The following is a 19213-nucleotide window of genomic DNA, read 5'->3' as shown; positions in this document are numbered from 1 at the left end:
GCTTTCTAAATCAGTCCTCACAGTGTTTTTAACAGAGAACCAGATGGTGGGGAACAAAAAGTTATTCAATTACATCGATTCCTCAACAGGTGCCAGTCAAAACGCTGTCACTGATCACTTTGATGACGACAGAACATAGGAATTAAAGTGGTTATTTTACTCTCATTGTTTGGAGTGACACATGCAGCGCTTTTCGACAAACAAATCAATTTCCTCACAACAGCTTCATTTGAATCCAAGTCAATAAGACTTTTTTCTATAATACTCTCAGCGGTTCTGGGACCTTTTCTATTGCCCTGGAATAAATGTCCCTTTAATTGAATGGGTTTTGGTGCTCTTAAATCTTTAGAACACAAATGAATGTATGCTGTCAGTTGTTTAGTTTCCATCTCCACCCAGGAGTGAAAGGAGGTGTCCAAAACTGATTGGGAGCTATTGCCCACTAAACAATTGAAATGAGAAATTTGGTGTACAGATTGACCATCTAATTCAATCACAATTAATCTAGTTCGTACAATTTATTTTAATTAACTGCAAATATCATTCTGCACGTTTACCTCAAAGAAAAATGTAATGTGGTCAGTAATCAGAAAACAAGATCTAATTCATTTGGTATTTGATTGACTGAATTGATTCCCTGAAGTGTACCTTACAACATAAACACGTTTAATACAGACTGGCATTGCTAAGCCATTTTATATAATGTGGAAATAACCTCTATGAAAGGTGTTTATAATTTATAGACCGAGTCTGTGTATATAACATCTAGGATAGGTGTTTAAATTGTATAGTGTGAGTCAATATTTACATCGGTAATATCACCTGGTTGTACCTTTGCATATTTTGGTACTGCACCTTTTATGTTTTTGAACACTTCTTCTTTGTGTACAAATGAAAACAAGATAAATTGGATTTTGTCTGGTGTTGTCCAAGTCTAAAGAGCTGCAACGGAATTCAAAGCAGGTAAAGAAATAAGAATGCAGTGGAGAGAAAAGGAGACTTCAATTGATACTGCTTTATTTTTTCAAGGAAATATCTTCTGAATATGAAATGCCTTTCACTGTTAGATTGAGCTGATCATAGCCCACATACTTCACTCAGCTATGTGCATTTGCATGGTTCAAATGTATGGCTGCAATTCCAACATGTAAAATAGTGGCCTCCCACCACGTTCACCTCTTTCAGATCAGTGGACTGTTGAAGATAGGATAGGAACAGTTACCTGAAACGTGTTTAGATCCACAATATTTGCTTGCCACCTTAGTGCTATCTACAGGAAATGTAACACTCAAAACACTTGATGCCAATAGTATCACAAACAAACCTATTTGCTCTCATGGGGTTACTATCTCATTGTTTCATTAAAGTGGGATCATGACACAGGCATGGCAGAGGCTTTTGTGTTGACACTAGTCACCTAACAGCTTTCTGTAAAGATTGGTGCTCCCCCTAGCACATCATTACCATTTAGAGTAAACAGTTCATCAGTGACTCCATCGAAAGCATAACACCACACCTCGGGTAGTCGCCGCTGCCTCTCCACTGATACAACTAGTGTCTTATCACAGCTGCACAGGCAGTAGAGAAAAGAACAGGCAAAGGAAGATACTTCATACGGTTGCCAAAGCTAGGATAGAGGCTATTCCTGCTCTCTTGTGTGTGAAGAGGAATTTAAATCTCAAGAGGAATACCTGATGTTTTGTGATACTTACCAATGGCATTCCTCTTCTTCCTCTTCTTGAAATAGCATTCAAACTGCTTTGAATTTGTCTTGGGATGCACCTTCTGCCAAATGTTGATCTGGTACACTGAAGATTTTGGGAGAAAAGCTTTAAAAGAAGTAACCTGGCGTAAAGTACAAAATATCATCAAAAGTTTTGAATTGTGTTTTCCATTCATGTTCATTCACAAGCAGTATTTCCAAAAATAAACCAAATATAAATTACTTAATCTTTTTGATTGCACGTGAGTAACAAGAAAAGCAATTCCTGTGGATCAATCAATTCTGTTGATCCTAAGGATTTTACAATCATTGTTCATCATGTAGGGTAATAGGATTGAGAGGTTCCACTTCAGCCCCATCCACTGGATCTATAGGTCATTACATTGTGTTGGATGTACTGTATACTCTAGTCTGAGCCAAAATAACATACTTCACATCTTGTTCTCATAGCATACATTCTGAATCTTTAATAATTATTGGTCAATCAGCTACTGATGCATGATTGATATTGGCTCTGAGTACCTTAACGTTCTAGTCAGAAGAAGAAAAAGACAGCAAAGTCTGAATTTACCTTTCACTTCACAAAATGTTGGTCCTTCCACTGGCAGATTCCAAATAGCCATTCTAGTCCACCTTGGCATCTGCCTTGTATCAATTGCAATGTTAAGCAGTTCACATTCACCAGTTGTGACAGCAGCAACCTGAGAAACAACACAGTAGGCCATTCCAAGATACATTACACATTACAAAATACATTACACACAGCATTAACAGACTTAAATGATATATATCTTGCCTCTAAGCCAGTCTCTGAATTGATTACTAGATTGTACACAACTGCTGACAGAGCTGAAAAAGAGGTCATTGCAAATGATGAATCTCTATGGATATTGTGAGTGTTAAAAGTTTGGGGTACACACATAAGCCCACAATAGAATGATAATTAAGTGTTTTGAACAGTTTTGCTCATGCCCCTTTTGAGTAATCTGCTTCTTTACGTTACATTCCTTATTGCATGATGTGAAATTACTTTTAAAGGGATATTTAGTTTATATTTTTGAAAACATTTTGGCTGATTAAAAAGCACCATAAGACTAAGAGAAATGTTGATTTGCCTTGCATAATAAATATTGATGGACCCGTGTCTCCCCTGTTAAACATTTTGTTTGAAATGTGACAAAGCGTTGCCTGTCCTAGCCTTTGTCCAGAAACAAACCTTTGAGTCCGTCTCAGTTCTTAAATGCTTCAACCAAATCAAACATTGAGATCTGCTTGAGTAGCCTCGAATGCAAGGCTATTGGAAGGATTTAACGCATTCAAATCGCAATGAAAAGCACAAGGAAATATCCATACATAGGGTTCCTAAGCTTCTTGAAAAGGGTGCTTGACTGAGCAGAAATGCACCTAATCCACTGATGTTATTGTAGTTTCCTAAAGGAACATTTCAAGTTAAATGTTTTGTCTTCGGGTACATTTTGTTTGCTTATATTTGAGTGAATGTTTGTTTCAAAAACAGTGCCAAATTAAAGTTTATAATGACTCTTTGATATTACAAATAAAATACTATTTGATATTCAATAATAGAAAATGTTTCTCATTGATCTCTTAAAAAAAAAAAGTGTCGGACGAAGTATGAGTGTAGCTAGCATTATCTTGGTGCTCCAGTTTAGTCTTTTTAGAATATATTTTTTTAAATATACATATTTAAGTTTACCTATCATGTTTTTTGTGCATTTTTTTCACTGAGGCTATTGCATTACCGAACTAGATTGATATAAAAATGAATAAATAAGCTATTGGTTTGCTCTTCACAAGTGCTTCACTTTTTTAATGATAGCTAGAAATTGGCCAACTTTTGGTAATACAGCAATGGACATTTGACTTATTGTAAATCTTTACTTTCAAGCTAGGTAATGTATCAAATACACATTGTTGACAAAGATACAAACAGATATGCTTAATGTTTATACAGATCTAAGTTTGGATTGATTTAAAATCATCTAACTTTTTTCTTCACTTCTATATCTGAAATAAAGATAAAATGTTAGTTTTCATTGAAACGTGTAAAGAAAATACTTTTCATTCGTAAGTTGCAGAAATACAAAAAAATATTATCTGTACTTCATCCAAATCGGCAAAGAAATACAACAAAGAGACTGCCGAGTTGGCCACTAAACTCTGAATAAATAATTTTAGTAATTACCCCCGCAATTAGGATTTTATTGGCATTGTTTGACAGATAAAAATTTGGAAAAGTGCCTACCATCCTTATTATCGTCACTTCACCTTCACCAAATAGCAATATCATTTCTTGTGGGAATACTTCAATAATCAATGCTTTGTTTATTTGCATTTTAATTCCTTTGAAGGCAGATCTGTTGTGCTCCACGCTTATTCCAATGCCAGCCGTTTAAAAGAACGTTTTTTTCTTCTTCTGGTCGGGCAGCTGCTATCGCTGTTTACCTAGCTGGCGTCTTACTCCATTTGCTCGCTTTGAAACACTGCTGGTCTTTTATCGGACCTTTAAATCGCTACCCATGAATCTCTTCACTGCGCATGTGTTGCAAAGCCAGGTCTCTTGACAAATCTCTCTACCATCTGTTTCACATTCAATGGTTTTGCTCCAAATGGAACCAACTGACTTTGGTGTTGCTTAGAATTTTTTATTTTTTAAAAAGTTTCTTCCGAGCTATATTTAATCATCTGAAGAGTGGCTAATCATGGAACTCTTCTTAGTCCCTATGGTCATGAGACAAATTGGGAGGATTTAACATGTTTTAAACAGAAACATTAACTATTTGCAAAGTTCCTTTCAAGAAAAAAGTGTAGTTAATGATCTCGCTCTCAAGTTTTTCATAACATGAGCTGAACCCTATCATGATTTTTCTTTTGCGCTATTATCGCCTGTTATCTCACCTCAATTGTGATCCCATGGTCCTTTACAAAGTGCATGCTGCAAAGGTATTTACATGTGAAGTTGTAAAAAAAAAGTTACATGAAAAACAGTGGTACACCACTACCACCACCTCGATAACTTGTGGCTTTTAGGGTCCATATCAAATTCATGAGTTAGTGATTTGCGCAACTTTTTTTGTATTAGCCAACACTGTAAAGGCAGAGCAATAAAACACATCATTATTAGGCCTTGCAATTCAATTTGACAAGTTCGGTGTCTCAACCATAAACTGCTATAGTGTGCATACAGCTATACGCTATTAATGGATTAATCAGGCCAATCAACTAATGGTTCAGTCAACAACTTATTAAAAAAAAAGATGAATCAGTTGAATCATAAATGTTTAACCTCTAACATGACCATTCAATAACGATTAGATCATTAGCTCCCTTCAAACCCCACAAGTAAAATGTATGTCACATACGAAGTCAACAGTTGACTGACAAGAGGGCTAATTATTGCTTACTCTGGCCACAACACACAACAAAGGTCAGGATTACTAACTCTTTGTATCAGATTCATTGGTATTAGTAATCAACTAATAGGGAAAATAAATCAATCACCCATTTGAATTGACCGACAGCCCAAATTATTTCACATGCTATAAGCATTCATAATATTTCATTTCTTCTTATGAGACTATAGACTCATACAGTATGTGCACGTGGTGTCTTTTCTCACTGTCTTTTATGCTGACATGCAACATTTATTCATAGGATTGAGCTGTGATGCTTATTCTACACAACTATAGTGACATTGTTTATTGAAAAGCTGTGGAGGACATCATGAAAATTGCATCACAAAGGGCATGTGTGATTGATTAAGTTATATCCTATAAGGGCAATCCTTTTAGCCTCTGCTCTTTCATTTTGATCAATAACACAGAAAAAGTTATACTCTATATTTCTCTCTTCATTGTTCCCCACCAGGCACCTTGTAACAATCATGGTATGTCATGTCATGTTTAAGGACTAACCAATGAATAAAATATCAGTGAAAATTGCATTTTCCAAATGAATAATGTAAAAGATGACACACTACTAAGGTTCACTTCTCAAGGTTAGACTTGATTGTTTTGTTACTTTCCCTGTGTAGCCTGTGCTTTTGTCTTATTTTGTTTGAGATGAGAAGATCAAATTAAATCCACTGTTTTCAGTTCCAGCAAAACGTTGAATCCAATATCTCCCGCAACTAACATTAATCGTGAACCTATTTTAAATGGATGGAGTCAGTCCATTTATTTCACAGATGTATTGTTAGGCTACAGTTGTGAAGGAGTTAACATGTGTGATCTGAATTTAGATATGTGTTGGCATGATGAGCGCAGCAAACATGGTCTTTTTTATTGTTTACTTTATCAAGTCCCATGTAATTGCAGAAAAGCAATGCAGAGCATTAAGCTGTATTTCAACATATGCGTTGCACTGAAAATATACACTGGCCCTTTAATGAAAAGCCTGCCCACTAGTCATGTGCCAAAACAAGGAAGTCGAAAAATGAACGTTTATTCATAATGAAATCCTTCATGAAAGCTAGGTTTATTTTTAACCAACTAATTTCAAAACGCCTCGTATATTTTCGAAATACTGTGGACCTTCAAAAATAATAACGTGCAATTAACATGTTCTGGACAAAAATTGCAGTTGAAACTGAAAGCTAACGTTATTTCTTTTGCAAAACTTTTGTCAAAATGCATCTTTGTTTTATATTGATGTTTTTGTTGCCATTTGGTCACGCAACATTGCCTCTTGTTATAAACACATGGCCATTCGAGCATGCTACAGCGGCAGGTAACTACATTGTATCATTTTGTTCTTATTGTTGCAAGTAAGTTATCCATTTTGATACATTGTATCATTTGATAAAGTTGTAAGAATTCATTCATGAAATTACCTAGCTAGATCTGTCCTGCCAGCCCAAGAGATGAATGTGGCCCTCTAAAATATTTTGATTTGATTTTCTGAGTTGATGTGGACAATCCAAGCTGTCGAAATATCACCAGTTGGCATACTAATCCTTGGCAACAGGGGGGATCATTGACCAAATGGTTCTTTGGCAGCCTAGGCCTAGGCCTATTCCTTTTCATGGGCAATCCCTTGAGATGGTCATGTTATCTGGCAGGATTGGGACTGTACTGTCTGGCACTCTGATAATGCGTGACCAAAATCATGTCTAAATACTGTGAAAAAGGTAAATATTGTGTGCTTCTAGGTTCTACCTCTGCTACATATTGTGTGTTGCGTGGGAACCAACATATTATTTTATGTACAAATTATGCTCTTTGGACCCATTAATGTTTAATTGGCGAATCAGGAGGCACATCCATTTATTTTTTATAAAGTATATTTTCATGTGTAGACTTATTCCTAGAATGTAGCAAGACTGCAATATTCTTACTAAGTCAAACACTCATCTGTCTGTCTGTGACTCTCTCTCTCAAAGCGTGGAGTGCTCTGCAGGCTGGAGGCTCTGTGCTGGATGCCGTGGAGAAGGGCTGTGCCCGCTGCGAGGCTGACCAGTGTGATGGCAGTGTGGGGTTTGGAGGGAGCCCAGATGAGAGAGGAGAGACCACCCTGGATGCCATGATCATGAACGGGCAAGTCATACCCACTAACTAGTCATTAGAGTAGGGCTTGGGGGTGTCTAAAATCAGTTGATCCCATTTCAGTCAATACAATATTTAATTAAGTTATAGTGGGACATGGCATTTTTTTGAAATATTATTAATATTCTTCATTAAAGGTTTCCTGTTTTTGTGTGGATGCAGTAATACAATGGAGGTGGGCGCTGTAGGAGACCTGCGGAGAATCAAGAATGCCATTGGGGTGGCCAGAGCCGTGATGGAACGCACCGACCACACACTACTGGTGGGCGAATCAGGTATTGCAGGATTCAAAATAGGCTTTTATTTGCTAAGGGGACAGACACAGCAAAAACATTTGACTCCTTTTGCATGTATCTCATCACCTATCTTTTAACATACAGTAGCCTCCTATAGCTAACCATTCCATCATATACAGTTAGTAGTACATTGTATTGCCGTTTGCTGCTTTTGACCCTATATTGTTATTTTTAACCCCACTACCATGTTCAACACAGCATCAGTATTTGCTGAGAACATGGGCTTCACTCCAGAAGACCTTACAACCAACAAATCTATCAGCATTTTCACACAGTGGTTGAAGGACAACTGCCAACCCAATTATCGCAAGGTGCGTGTTTTCTACTCTAGCTTTGGTCTGTCATTATCTTGTATACTGTACTGAAAAAATGTAAGGATATCACCATGTTTGAAAAAGTAATGAATTAAATGGACTTCCATGTTATGAATAATGCATTAGGGGATGTATGAAAGAGACTCTTGTTTATCCCAACATGCTGTTACCATTGGCACAACCAAAGCCCTGTAGACAATACAATGCTTATGCATATTGGGCTACCGGCTGCTTAAATTACTATTGAGCTGGGTAACCATAGCCAAAAGATTAAGGTGCTTAGGTAGTGTGCTGGTCGAAGTAGAAAATATCTTCATTAAATTGGAAGCCTTCTCTTTGCTTTACTGCAAGTCGCTCTGGATAAGAGCATCTGCTAAATTATAAAAAAAAATGTAATAAAAAAATCCTTTACAGAACTGTGGATATAATCAAACAACCTAATGTGTTATTTGTCTATTGCTGCTGTGATAGAACGGTCTTAACCCAAATTGATGTTGACTAATCTTTCCCCTTTAATATCAACAGAATGTTTTCCCAGATCCTTCACAATACTGTGGCCCATACAAACCTAGAGTCACACTGAGGCAAAGGAGAAAACGACAGATTGATATACATGCACATGACACTATTGGTATAGTTCATTAAATTAATGAATTGTTTTGTAGAGGTCGATAGTCAACTTTGATCTTCAGATCAGAATTGTACATTTAATATTGTGTACCCTTTCCTGACATTAGGGATGATTGTGATTGGTAAAGATGGCCAAGTTGCAGCAGGAACATCAACCAATGGAGCGAACCACAAGGTCCCGGGGTATGCATGTGTTGTTTAAAATGAAAGTGCCTTCGGAAAGGATTCAGACCCCTTGACTTTTGTTACATTTACAGCCTTGTTATAAAATGTATTATTATTTTTTTTTTCATCTACTCACAATACCCCATAGTTACAAAGCAAAAACAGGTTTTTAGAAATGTTTGCTAATTTATTAAAAATAAACAACTTAAATATCACATTTACATATGTATTCAGACCCTTTACGCCATACTTTGTAGAAGCACCTATGGCAGCGATTACAGCCTCGAGTCTTCTTGGGTATGATGTTACAAGCTTGGCACACCTGTATTTGGGGAGTTTCTCCCATTCTTCTCTGCAGATACTCTCAAGCTCTGTCAGGTTGGATGGAGAGTGTTGATGCACAGCTATTCTCAGGTCTCCAGAGATGTTCGATCAAGTTCATGTCCGGGCTCTGGCTGGGCCACTCAAGGACATTCATATACTTGTCCCGAAGCCACTCCTGCGTTGTCTTGCCTGTGTGCTTAGGGTCGTTGTCCTGTTGGAAGGTGAACCTTCAACCCGGTCGGAGGTCCTGAGCGCTCTGGAGCAGGTTTTCATCAAGGATCTCTCTGTACTTTGCTCCGTTCATCTTTGTCTCGATCCTGACTAGTCTCCCAGACCCTGCCGCTGAAGAACATACCCACAGCATGTTGCTGCCACCACCATGCTTCACTGTAGGGATGGTGCCAGGTTTCCTCCAGACGTGTCGCTTGGAATTCAGACCAAATAGTTCAATCTTGGTTTCATCCGAACAGAGAATCTTGTTTCTCATGGTCTGAGAGTATTTAGGTGCCTTTAGGCAAACTCCAAGCGGCTTGTCATGTGCCTTTTACTGACAGGTGTGTGCCTTTCCAAATCATGTCCAATCGTTTGAATTTACCACAGGTGGACTCCAATCAAGTTGTAGAAACATCTCAAGGGTGATCAATGGAAACAGGATGCACCGGAGCTCAACTTTGAGACTCATAGCAAAGGGTCTGAATACTTGTGTAAATAAGGTATTTGATATTTCTTTTTTATACATTTGCAAAAATGTCTAATCTGTTTTCGCTTTGTCATTATGGGGTATTGTGTGTAGATTGCTGAGTATTATATATGTTTTATCAATTTTAGAATAAGGCTGTAACATAACAAATGTGGAAAAAGTCAAGGGGTCTGAAAACTTTCCGAAGGCACTGGTACAGTACCAGTCAAAAGTTTGGACAACTACTCATTCAAGGACTTTTCTTTATTTTTACTATTTTCTACATTGTAGAATAATAGTGAAGACATCAAAACTATGAAATAACACATATGGAATCATGTAGTTACCAAAAAAGTGTAAAATCGAAATATATATTTGAGATTCTTCAAAGTAGCAACACTTGGTCTTGATGACAGCTTTGCACACTCTTGGCAGTCCACAATGTAGAAAACCCTTGAATGAGTAGATGTGTCCAAACTTAACTGGTACTGTATATAATGAATATTGACGATGAGTATACCTGTACATCTCCTTGATTTGTCCTGTAGGCGTGTAGGGGACTCTCCCATCGCTGGAGCAGGGTCCTATGCCGACAGCACCGCAGGGGGTGCGGCAGCAACGGGAGATGGAGATGTCATGATGCGCTTCCTACCTAGGTATCCATCCAGGCTTCTAGCGCAGAGATGTTCAGAAGGATGTAACGTTAAAGAACGTTCAGATAGAAACATATGGTGTAGACAAAATACGATTGTCATAGAAGTGTCAGCTTGTGTCATGTCAGCTCTATTCATTATATTTCTATCTGCAACGCTCAGAACGTTTTACATCACTGAATTACACCCCAGATAAGACTCACATTTCTGCTTTGTCTACATTTGGGTCTACTTTTTAGTCACAGCTGACATTTAAATATTTTAAGGATTATCAAATGGCTCATCGCTAAACGTGCTAGATGCCAAAACCAGATACGGTACTAATGAAATGTGTTTAATTTGTTTACGAATGCAGTTACCTGGCTGTGGAGCTAATGAAGACAGGAACAGATCCATCCACTGCTTGTAAGACATCCATCTCCAGGATCAAGATACATTACCCAGGGTTCTTTGGGGCTGTCATCTGTGCCAACACAACAGGCCACTATGGTGAGTTCTCTAGATTAACCCAGTTATGGTTACAATGGTCATAAGTGAGTCAAATTATGACTGATAAATGTGATGCTTACCCGTTGTTCTGTCTTCTTTCTAAGGTGCTGCATGCAACAAAGTTCCTGGCTTCTCCAAATTTCCTTTTGTGGTGTACAACTCTCAGACCAATTCTCCACTTTTACAATCAGTTGACTGTTTTTAAAACCATTCAATGTTAATTTGAGGTAATGTGTACCCTAGTGCCACTGTCAATTATGATAATCAATACTTTCTTATGAGCCATGGATTTTAATCTAAACTGTTTGAATGTTTTCATAAATACAGAAATAGTTCACATTTTATGAATAAACTCATAATACAAAAAGCTGTGCAGTTCATAACATTTCAAATGTCAGCCATGGTTTATATTGAAAGCGATCAATTATTTATTTAATGACAGTGATGGATTTTAATATTATAACAAGGGTGAAGTTTAAGAAAACTTAAGTGATACATTGATTAATTAAAAAAATGTACACTAAAATGGATAAATAGCAGTACAAAAAGCAGTGATGTTCAAAACAGTTCTTGTCTTTGTATCCTGCCCCTTTCCTCTCATCAGCAACCAGGAAGGATGGAGATTCCTGGACCATTTTCTGCCCACTGGAAGAAATCACACTGCTTGCCCTTTGGAAAACTGCATACGTAAAAGTTGCGGCCGTTGTTTGGTCCTAGTTTGAGTACAGTCCTCACCAGGCAGCGTTTTGCATGGTTACAGAATGGAAAGTGTGTATCAGCCCACTAAGGACATAAGAGAGAATACAGTCATTCTGAGGCACCAGTTTTTCCTGGTCAGTCTAATAGTCTTCTATGTCTGTAAATCAGGAGGAAAATACCTCTTCAATATGTACTTGTTTATGTTGAACAAACACATATCTACTTGCTAATGGACATGTAGACCAATTCCACCATAATTCCTACCTCAAAGAATTTGCACTGTGTCTCCCTGGGGAGCGAGCAGGTGTAGAACTGTCTTCCTTTGTTGTCCCCCTGCTTGGTGACCAATCGGAGCACACTGGGCCGCCCATGGGACACACAGCAAGGGTTGCTGGGAGGGGACTGGGTCTGTGTACACCCAGTTGGTGCATTGTTTTGAGGGGGACTGACAGTTGGAGAAAAGTATTATTGTTAGATAAATGGTATAACATTCACTGTCAAAGGATCAGCTGTTAATTTAAATTGAGTATGTTTAATTATCGCTACACTTGATAACATCTTTGAATTTAAACAATTCCACATGCATTTGTTGGCATACAACAGTTTCAGTGAACATTTTATTTAGCACACTGACCTACATTCTGGGCTCACTGAGTGGAGCAACACGTACAGTATGGTCACTAATCAACTATTCTGTAAAGTACAGAGCGCAGGAGGCTTTTCCATCCCAGTTACCCACACAAAAGTCTAACTACCTTGTTATAATATTTTACTTATGAATACGAAAGCAGCACCATTCCCTCACCTCAAATGATGGTGGGTTCCGTTTTGAGGTTTGTTACTGACAGAAAAGGGACTGTGATCAATTCTCATTTTCTTGTGCGGCTGACTGTAGGAGACCATTGTTGATTCCCCTTTGGAGAGCTCCCCGCTTTTGTCCTGCCAGCCACCAGAGGCATAATTGGGACTACTTATTTTTCCCTGGCAGACATCGTGTTTATTTAAACCTCTTGCCGTGGAATTTAACTGACTGTTGGTGGAGGATAGGGGAAGGGGAGAGTTGACGCGGCTAGCCTTTGGGCTGAGGTCGGTGAACATCAGGGTGGTGTTCCCGAATGCGGCCCTGCGGTTGACTTTCAGGCCCTCTTGTGGTTTGGAGAAGGCATTGCAGGGGTACTTGATCAGATCTCTGGTGAAGGGTGAACTCTCTGGGCTGACATTGTCTTTGGGGACTGTGGAGGGGATGAGGACAGTGGGAAAACTGTTTATTTTATTCAACAACATCAATTAGATTCACATTCAATTCTGTTAGTTTAGAGCTGGATTTTTGGCCTGAAGGGTAGGGTAACTAAATTGAGATTCAACATTGAGAATGCTTTATTAGTCCAGGAGGAGGCTCATTCTGGGACAAGGAAACCTGCCCACACATAAAACCAGACCTAAATGTGATTAGAATTGGTTTGACACAACCACATTCATCCATATAAGAGTAGTTGACTACTCACGCTCAGGCCTAGGGGTCAGGCAGGCATCACAGGCTTTGCTCATAGGCTGGTTGATCAGAGTGCAGAGTTGACAGGCCCACTCCTCTTCCTCCCTCTTGGCCACATGATCGTTGCTCCCTATGCTGCCTTGGTAAGCCCAGCCAACTAACGTGTTCCTGGTTGGGAGCTTGCTAAAGAAGAGGAGGTATAAAGGAAGACAAGTTTAATGTGAGTCGCAAATACATTGAATTCTTGTCCACCAGTACTTTTTATATTCAGATTGTACTATATATGCAAAATTCACCTACAAGATGCATAATGGCTTAAATAAAATAATACATTTAAAAAAAATAAAAAACGAACATTTTTACCTGTTTACCCCAGTGAATCTTGGATTTCTCTCCAGCTGACCTGCTATCATGCAGCATGATTCAAACAACATTTGCGCCCACCGCGGGTGGCCAATGATCATAACCAATGTTAAATTGTATGCCAGCCCATGTGGGGAAAATGTGGAGGTGTTGGGATCCCAACTCATTTCTATTTTAATTCAGATCCTGTGACTTTACCTCACATTAACCTCACTTGGGTCCCCAGTCTGGCAGCGGTCGCAGAAGTACGTCATCCTTCCGTTGTCTCCGAGGCGACAGACGGTGACGGCCCCGTTGCACTGACCACACTGAGGCCGTTTGTAGACTTTGTAGTGTTTGTTGAGAGCGGAGCCTGTCTTACGGCACTGAGGTAAACAGAAGTGAAACAAAAGGGACATGGCTGATGAATACACGGTCTTTACACTACTGTAAAGCATCTTTATTCAATTAAGAGGTAATTTAGCACATAGGATATTGCTTTCATTACATTGCTAAGTGTAGTCTACCTTGTAAAATAGGAGGGTGAAATCTCGTGTCATTTTCACAAGATGGTGGAGTTGGGTATCCGTGAGTTGCTTGACCTGAAAGATTTGGAAAATTGTGTCCATGCCATTGACTTGGTTCCATTCTAATTAGCATTTTGAAATCTTAACCATTTAGCAAATTATAGCAATGCAATACACTACTCAGTCACAACAGTGCTGAATAAACTCATCCAAAGTCACTTACTGAATGAATTCCATGTAGTTTGTAATGCATGCTAAATAGCCTAGAGGCAATCCAAAACATGACTGGACCTTGCTCATTATGTATAGGTATCTAAAATGATGGTGTATCAGCTTTACCCACTTTAACAGAAGGGTGAAGACCGGAGTCAAACAGGGCTTCGTTCTTAATGATGTTTCCCACTCCTGGTAGGACGGCCTGGTCTAGGAGTACGTCACACAGCATCCTGCAGCTCTGCCTCCTCACAGTCTCCTCCGCGTGGGAGAAGCTGAACTTACAGGAGCAGACATCCAGACTCTCCATAGCTCTCACTCTCTGTTCACAGTCCTCCGTCAGTCTGCAACAGAGTTGTGGACTCGAGTCTGACTCGAGACTCGACTTGATATAAAATAACTTGAAACTTGACTTGGACCCTCAAGACTCGGGACTCGACTTTGACTTGAGGTTGATGACTTGAAATTAATCTGGCCAGGTTTTGTAATGTTTTGTGGCACAGAGTCTACATGTAGCCAGAGAGTTGCAGCACTGTTGCCCTTCAAAAAAAAACTGCAACAAATTGGCTAGTAAACAGCACACATTGCACTCTGATTTGACCAGCAAACTGTCAATCAACACAGATCGGCGAGCTAGTGAACAGATTGTTGATTTGCTGTACAGTTATAGGATGGGTACAGCGCAAAGGTCAAATTGTCGGGACAGGATTGCCATAATAAATAAATATGTAGCCCCCCCAAAAATGTGTTGATCAAGAATATTAACTGTTGGCCTTCCGAATGGCGCAGTGGTCTAAGGCACTGCATCGCAGTGCTAGTTGTGCCACCTGAGATCCTGGTTCGAGTCCAGGCTCTGTCGCAGCCGGCCGCGACCGGGAGACCCATGGGGTGGCGCACAATTGGCCCAGCGTCGTCCGGCTTAGGGGAGGGTTTGGCCGGCAGGGATGTTCTTGTCCCATCGCGCAGTAGCGACTCCTGTGGCGGGCCGAGCTCAATGCACACTGACACAGTCGCCAGGTGTTTCCTCCGACACATTGGTGCGGCTAGCTTCCGGGTTAAGCGAGCAGTGTGTCAAGAATCAGTGCGGCTTGGCTGTGTTTCAGAGGACGCATGGCTTTCGACCTTCGCCTCTCCCGAGTCCGTACGGGAGTTGCAGCGATGGGACAGGACTGTAACTACCAATTGGATACTGCGAAAAAGGGGTATAAAAAATAAATATGATTTGTTTACTTTGCAAGCTCACCAGCAATTGGCAACAGTTACTAGCACAGGCCTACTGGTCTTTTGGTATGTAACAATTGCTTGAAATTGATAATTTACTTATGAAGTTTGCATTTGGAATTTGTTCAAATTAATTATTACTATTGAGAAGGCGCACACAATAGGCAAGGCTCTTCACTTGCGCTCTCCACACTCCTGCCAGTGGAGTGCTTTTTTACCCCGTTGAAATATTTGCTTTCACACGTTTAAAATACATAGGCCCTATGCATTTTAAACGTCTCTTTATAGTGCACATGACAGTTTGCAAGACTCATGAGGTGGAAGTTATGTTTATTTGATTCAATGTATGGTTTCCTTTGTTCATATTTCCCAGGGTTATGTCAGAGTTCCGTGTGTCTGTGTCCTATGTCTCTGTCATTTTTGTTGTGCGTAATCGGAGCGCACATGTCTCAGTGTGCATAGAAATAGGCTATGTGGCCTGCGCTCAATGCTTTGGAGTCAGAACGTTGAATAAGAGAAAATGATTGTTCCATGTATCCATGGTGTTGAAATATCATTAAGTCTGATTAAGACAAAAGTACCAATGTAACAATGGATGTGGAAATCACATTTTATATTGTAAAACAAGTTTATTGGTTGTAATTATCAATTGAAAAATGGTTTGGTCCTGGGGGCCAAGTGCTTATATTATGTAGGCCTGTTTCAGCTCCTGTTAGACAGATTCGATTTGGTTTCTCAAGGGGAGGCAGTACAGCCTTGCCCTCTACCTGTGTACATTCAGATAGGAGAGGTTAAGCCTGATATAGAGGCTATTGCCCATGTATATTTGGTCAATCTACTTGTATATTTTGCATGATATGGTGCTCTCACCATTAGATCACCTAGACCTGTAAATAAATCTACACTCGTTCTGGTAGCCTCAATAAATAGACAGATTTGTGACTCAACTTGACTTGTTGTTAGAATGCACAACTTGGATTTGACCCGATCTACTTGGGACTCAACTTGAGACTGACCTTTTGACTTGAGACCTGCTTGTAACTCAAAGAATAGTGACTTGCCCGCCCCCCCCCCCCCTCCGGTCTGCAATCGTGTGTGTGTGTGTAGAGAGAACACCATTTCATGTTAGAATGATTACAATCAAAGCCTGAATTTGAACTATGGGTTGATGCCAGGAGTGAAAGGGTAGTACCTTGATGCCTGCTGCAAGTGCAGGCTTTTGTTCCAGCCCAGTGTGAATTATCCCCCATACCTGATTTCCACAGTAGAGTCAAAGAAGGAGACTGTGTCATTGGTCAGGTGGATCTCCAGCACAGGGGGTGATCCCTTTCTGCTTTTGATGTCAGTGGGGTTGATTCGCATAGAGCCATCCATACCAAAGTGGACTCTGCCATTAGAAGAGAGATAATGACAAATGTAAACAGTTCAGAAATGCATTTTACATGGGTGGTATATTAGACATTTAATACCCGAATTGAATCAGTTGATTCCTATCAATAAAATGACATCACCCCCATAATAGCAGCTAGCTACCTCAGAGCTCTTTGGCCAAAGTACATGAAGAGTTCCTTTCCAAGGGTCTCAACTCCTGTGTATTGACAGCCCATGAATATCTGGAAGGAGATCGTATTGGTGGCATTCCTCTGCAAAAAAAGAACGTTCGTTACAATCACCTAAAGTTAGCTAGCTACAACAGCAGAGATATAACTGGTACTGTAACTAGCTACTGTTAGCTAGCTAACAATAGTAACTTACTTGTGTGTTTGTCGTCAAGCTTCCCCTGAATTCTTTCACCTTCTGTCCTCTTTGGACCTTCGAGCGGATCTTTTCTCCATTCAATGTGCATCCTGGACCCTCAACCATTTTACCTTGGTATCTAAAGTTATTGTTGCAAACTATTTGATAAAAACCATACAACGAGAAGCTGTGCGTACTGAATTTTTACAAAACCTAAACATCCGGATTCCCGCCATATGGGTTCATCTCCTTCATCTATGGTATGAATGCGGTTGTAAAACAAGGGTTAGAGGTGCATGCCGCCACCTACTGTACGGGTGGTAAACGAAAGAAAAAAATATCATTTGTAGAAAAACCGACATACAAAATACAAAAACCGACATATTAATTGAAATGCATTCCAGGTGACTACCTCATGAAGCTGGTTGAGAGATATATTCATGCGTTTTCTAGTTGCTTGTTCTGTTTATTGAATCAAGTGTTTTTTTGTATGTAAAATGTTCCTATTTGATTGTGAAAAATTCTGAATAAAAAAATTATAATTTCAAGCTAAGAATTAAATATTTTGGTAGTCAAGTTATTGAAAGACATACCTGTTTTTCCTTTTAAGTTTTCGCTGGCAAAGACATTACTCTCTACTACAAGCTACAGTACATCAAGCTACATCAATGACTGGATGAATCCCATGCATCTCATAGGACGTCCAGGAATGTACAATGTATGTGCACATTTAAACAAAGATTTTTATAACTAACCCAAGATTGACCAGAGCATGTCATTTCCAGTGGTCTACAAAATACAGTCCACTCTGTTTGTTACAAAATCTATTTTTGGAAACACAAAACTATATGGAGATCAAATTTGCTGATAGTTGGCCTAAATCATCTCGCTCCGTCTTCTCCCTCTTCCGGTTACTGGGCTTCCTCTCAACACCATATTTGGTAGTGAGTGGAAACACCAACCGGATGCTTCATACTTATACATCTGGTGACATGTCTGGGTCATTGTGCTATCTGTGATTTAAATCTTCTTCTTCTTCTTCTTCTATGGCTGCAAACAAACGTTAAATGATAACGTAAAAGGTGTATGCCGCCACCTACTGGATGGGGTGGAAATTGAGTAACTTTAATGCACGTTTTAATCATGTGACCATGTTAAAATTCAATGTCAAAAAGCTGGGCATTGTAGCATTTATTGCAATGGCATAAACTGCACCGCACAAATTGAAATCATTACGAGTGCAGCGGAATGCTTTTTGGGAGTCAGTGAGTTTACAGTTAGGCATTGAAAGAAATCCTGTCAAAGAATGTTCCTCCCTCACAGGCCCCTGAGCCTGTGTAAGAATGTGACTGAAGGAGTGGGGTGGGTTTTGTGCCTTGTTAAAAGTTAATAAGGATCCGCCTCTTTTTTTCCAATTTTCTCCTAAAATGACATACCCAAATCTAACTGCCTGTAGCTCAGGACCTGACGCAAGGGTATGCATATTCTTGATACCATTTGAAAGGAAACTCTTTGAATTTTGTGGAAATGTGAAATGAATGTAGGAGAATATAACACATTCGATATGGTAAAACATAATACAAAGAAAAACCAAACTTTTTTGTATTTATTTTTGTACCATCATCTTCAAAATGCAAGAGAAAGGCCATAATGTATTATTCCAGCCCAGGCGAAATTTAGATTTTGGCCACTAGATGGCAGCAGTATTGTAGACTGATCCAATGAAACATTGCATTTCTGTTTAAAATGTTGTATCAAGACTGCCCAAATGTGCCTAATTGGTTTATTAATAACTTTTCAAGTTCATAACTGTGCACTCTCCTCAAACAATAGCATGGTATTATTTCACTATAATAGCTACTGTAAATTGAACAGTGCAGTTAGATTAAAAATAATGTAAGCTTTCTGCCAATATCAGATATGTCTATGTCCTGGGAAATGTTCTGTTATTTACAACGTCATGCTAATCACATTAGCGCACATTAGCTCAACCGTCGCGAGGGTGGGACACCCGTCTGTAGAGATCCTTAATTAATTTGTGGAATTTCTTTCCTTCTTAATGCATTTGAGCCAATCAGTTGTGTTGGGACAAGGTTGGGTGGTATACAGAATATAGCCTTATTTGGTAAAAGACCGAGTTCATATTAT

At 39.4% G+C, this 19213-nt stretch overlaps 2 protein-coding genes and 1 long non-coding RNA gene across 3 annotated transcripts; 1 reads left to right on the top strand and 2 right to left on the bottom strand.

Annotated features, from left to right (window-relative positions):
- Window positions 1–995: 995 nt before the first annotated feature.
- LOC139574447 (uncharacterized) lies at window positions 996–6701 on the bottom strand. The gene is made up of 4 exons (XR_011674774.1): window positions 6573–6701; window positions 2295–2424; window positions 1713–1808; window positions 996–1194 (listed from the first exon to the last, which is right to left on the bottom strand). It is a non-coding gene; the product is annotated as an uncharacterized lncRNA (long non-coding RNA).
- On the top strand, window positions 6103–11201 carry aga (aspartylglucosaminidase). The gene is made up of 9 exons (XM_071399012.1): window positions 6103–6469; window positions 7122–7275; window positions 7447–7559; window positions 7779–7891; window positions 8420–8525; window positions 8632–8707; window positions 10241–10348; window positions 10701–10834; window positions 10939–11201. Exons 1-9 carry the CDS (start codon window positions 6370–6372, stop codon window positions 11037–11039), a joined length of 1005 nt encoding a protein of 334 aa, XP_071255113.1. The 5' UTR covers window positions 6103–6369; the 3' UTR covers window positions 11040–11201.
- A 32-nt stretch (window positions 11202–11233) lies between these two features.
- On the bottom strand, window positions 11234–17319 carry neil3 (nei-like DNA glycosylase 3). The gene is made up of 10 exons (XM_071399011.1): window positions 17084–17319; window positions 16862–16971; window positions 16581–16715; window positions 14238–14451; window positions 13895–13969; window positions 13587–13753; window positions 13039–13208; window positions 12339–12765; window positions 11798–11978; window positions 11234–11617 (listed from the first exon to the last, which is right to left on the bottom strand). The coding sequence occupies exons 1-10, from the start codon at window positions 17189–17191 to the stop codon at window positions 11435–11437; spliced, it is 1770 nt and encodes a 589-aa protein (XP_071255112.1). The 5' UTR covers window positions 17192–17319; the 3' UTR covers window positions 11234–11434.
- Between the last annotated feature and the right edge of the window lie 1894 nt (window positions 17320–19213).

This window comes from Salvelinus alpinus, chromosome 4 (genome assembly GCF_045679555.1).
Source record: "Salvelinus alpinus chromosome 4, SLU_Salpinus.1, whole genome shotgun sequence".
NCBI classification, from domain to species: Eukaryota; Metazoa; Chordata; class Actinopteri; order Salmoniformes; family Salmonidae; genus Salvelinus; species Salvelinus alpinus.
Note: the sequence above shows the minus strand (reverse complement) of the source record. Positions and strands in the feature narration are given on the sequence as shown.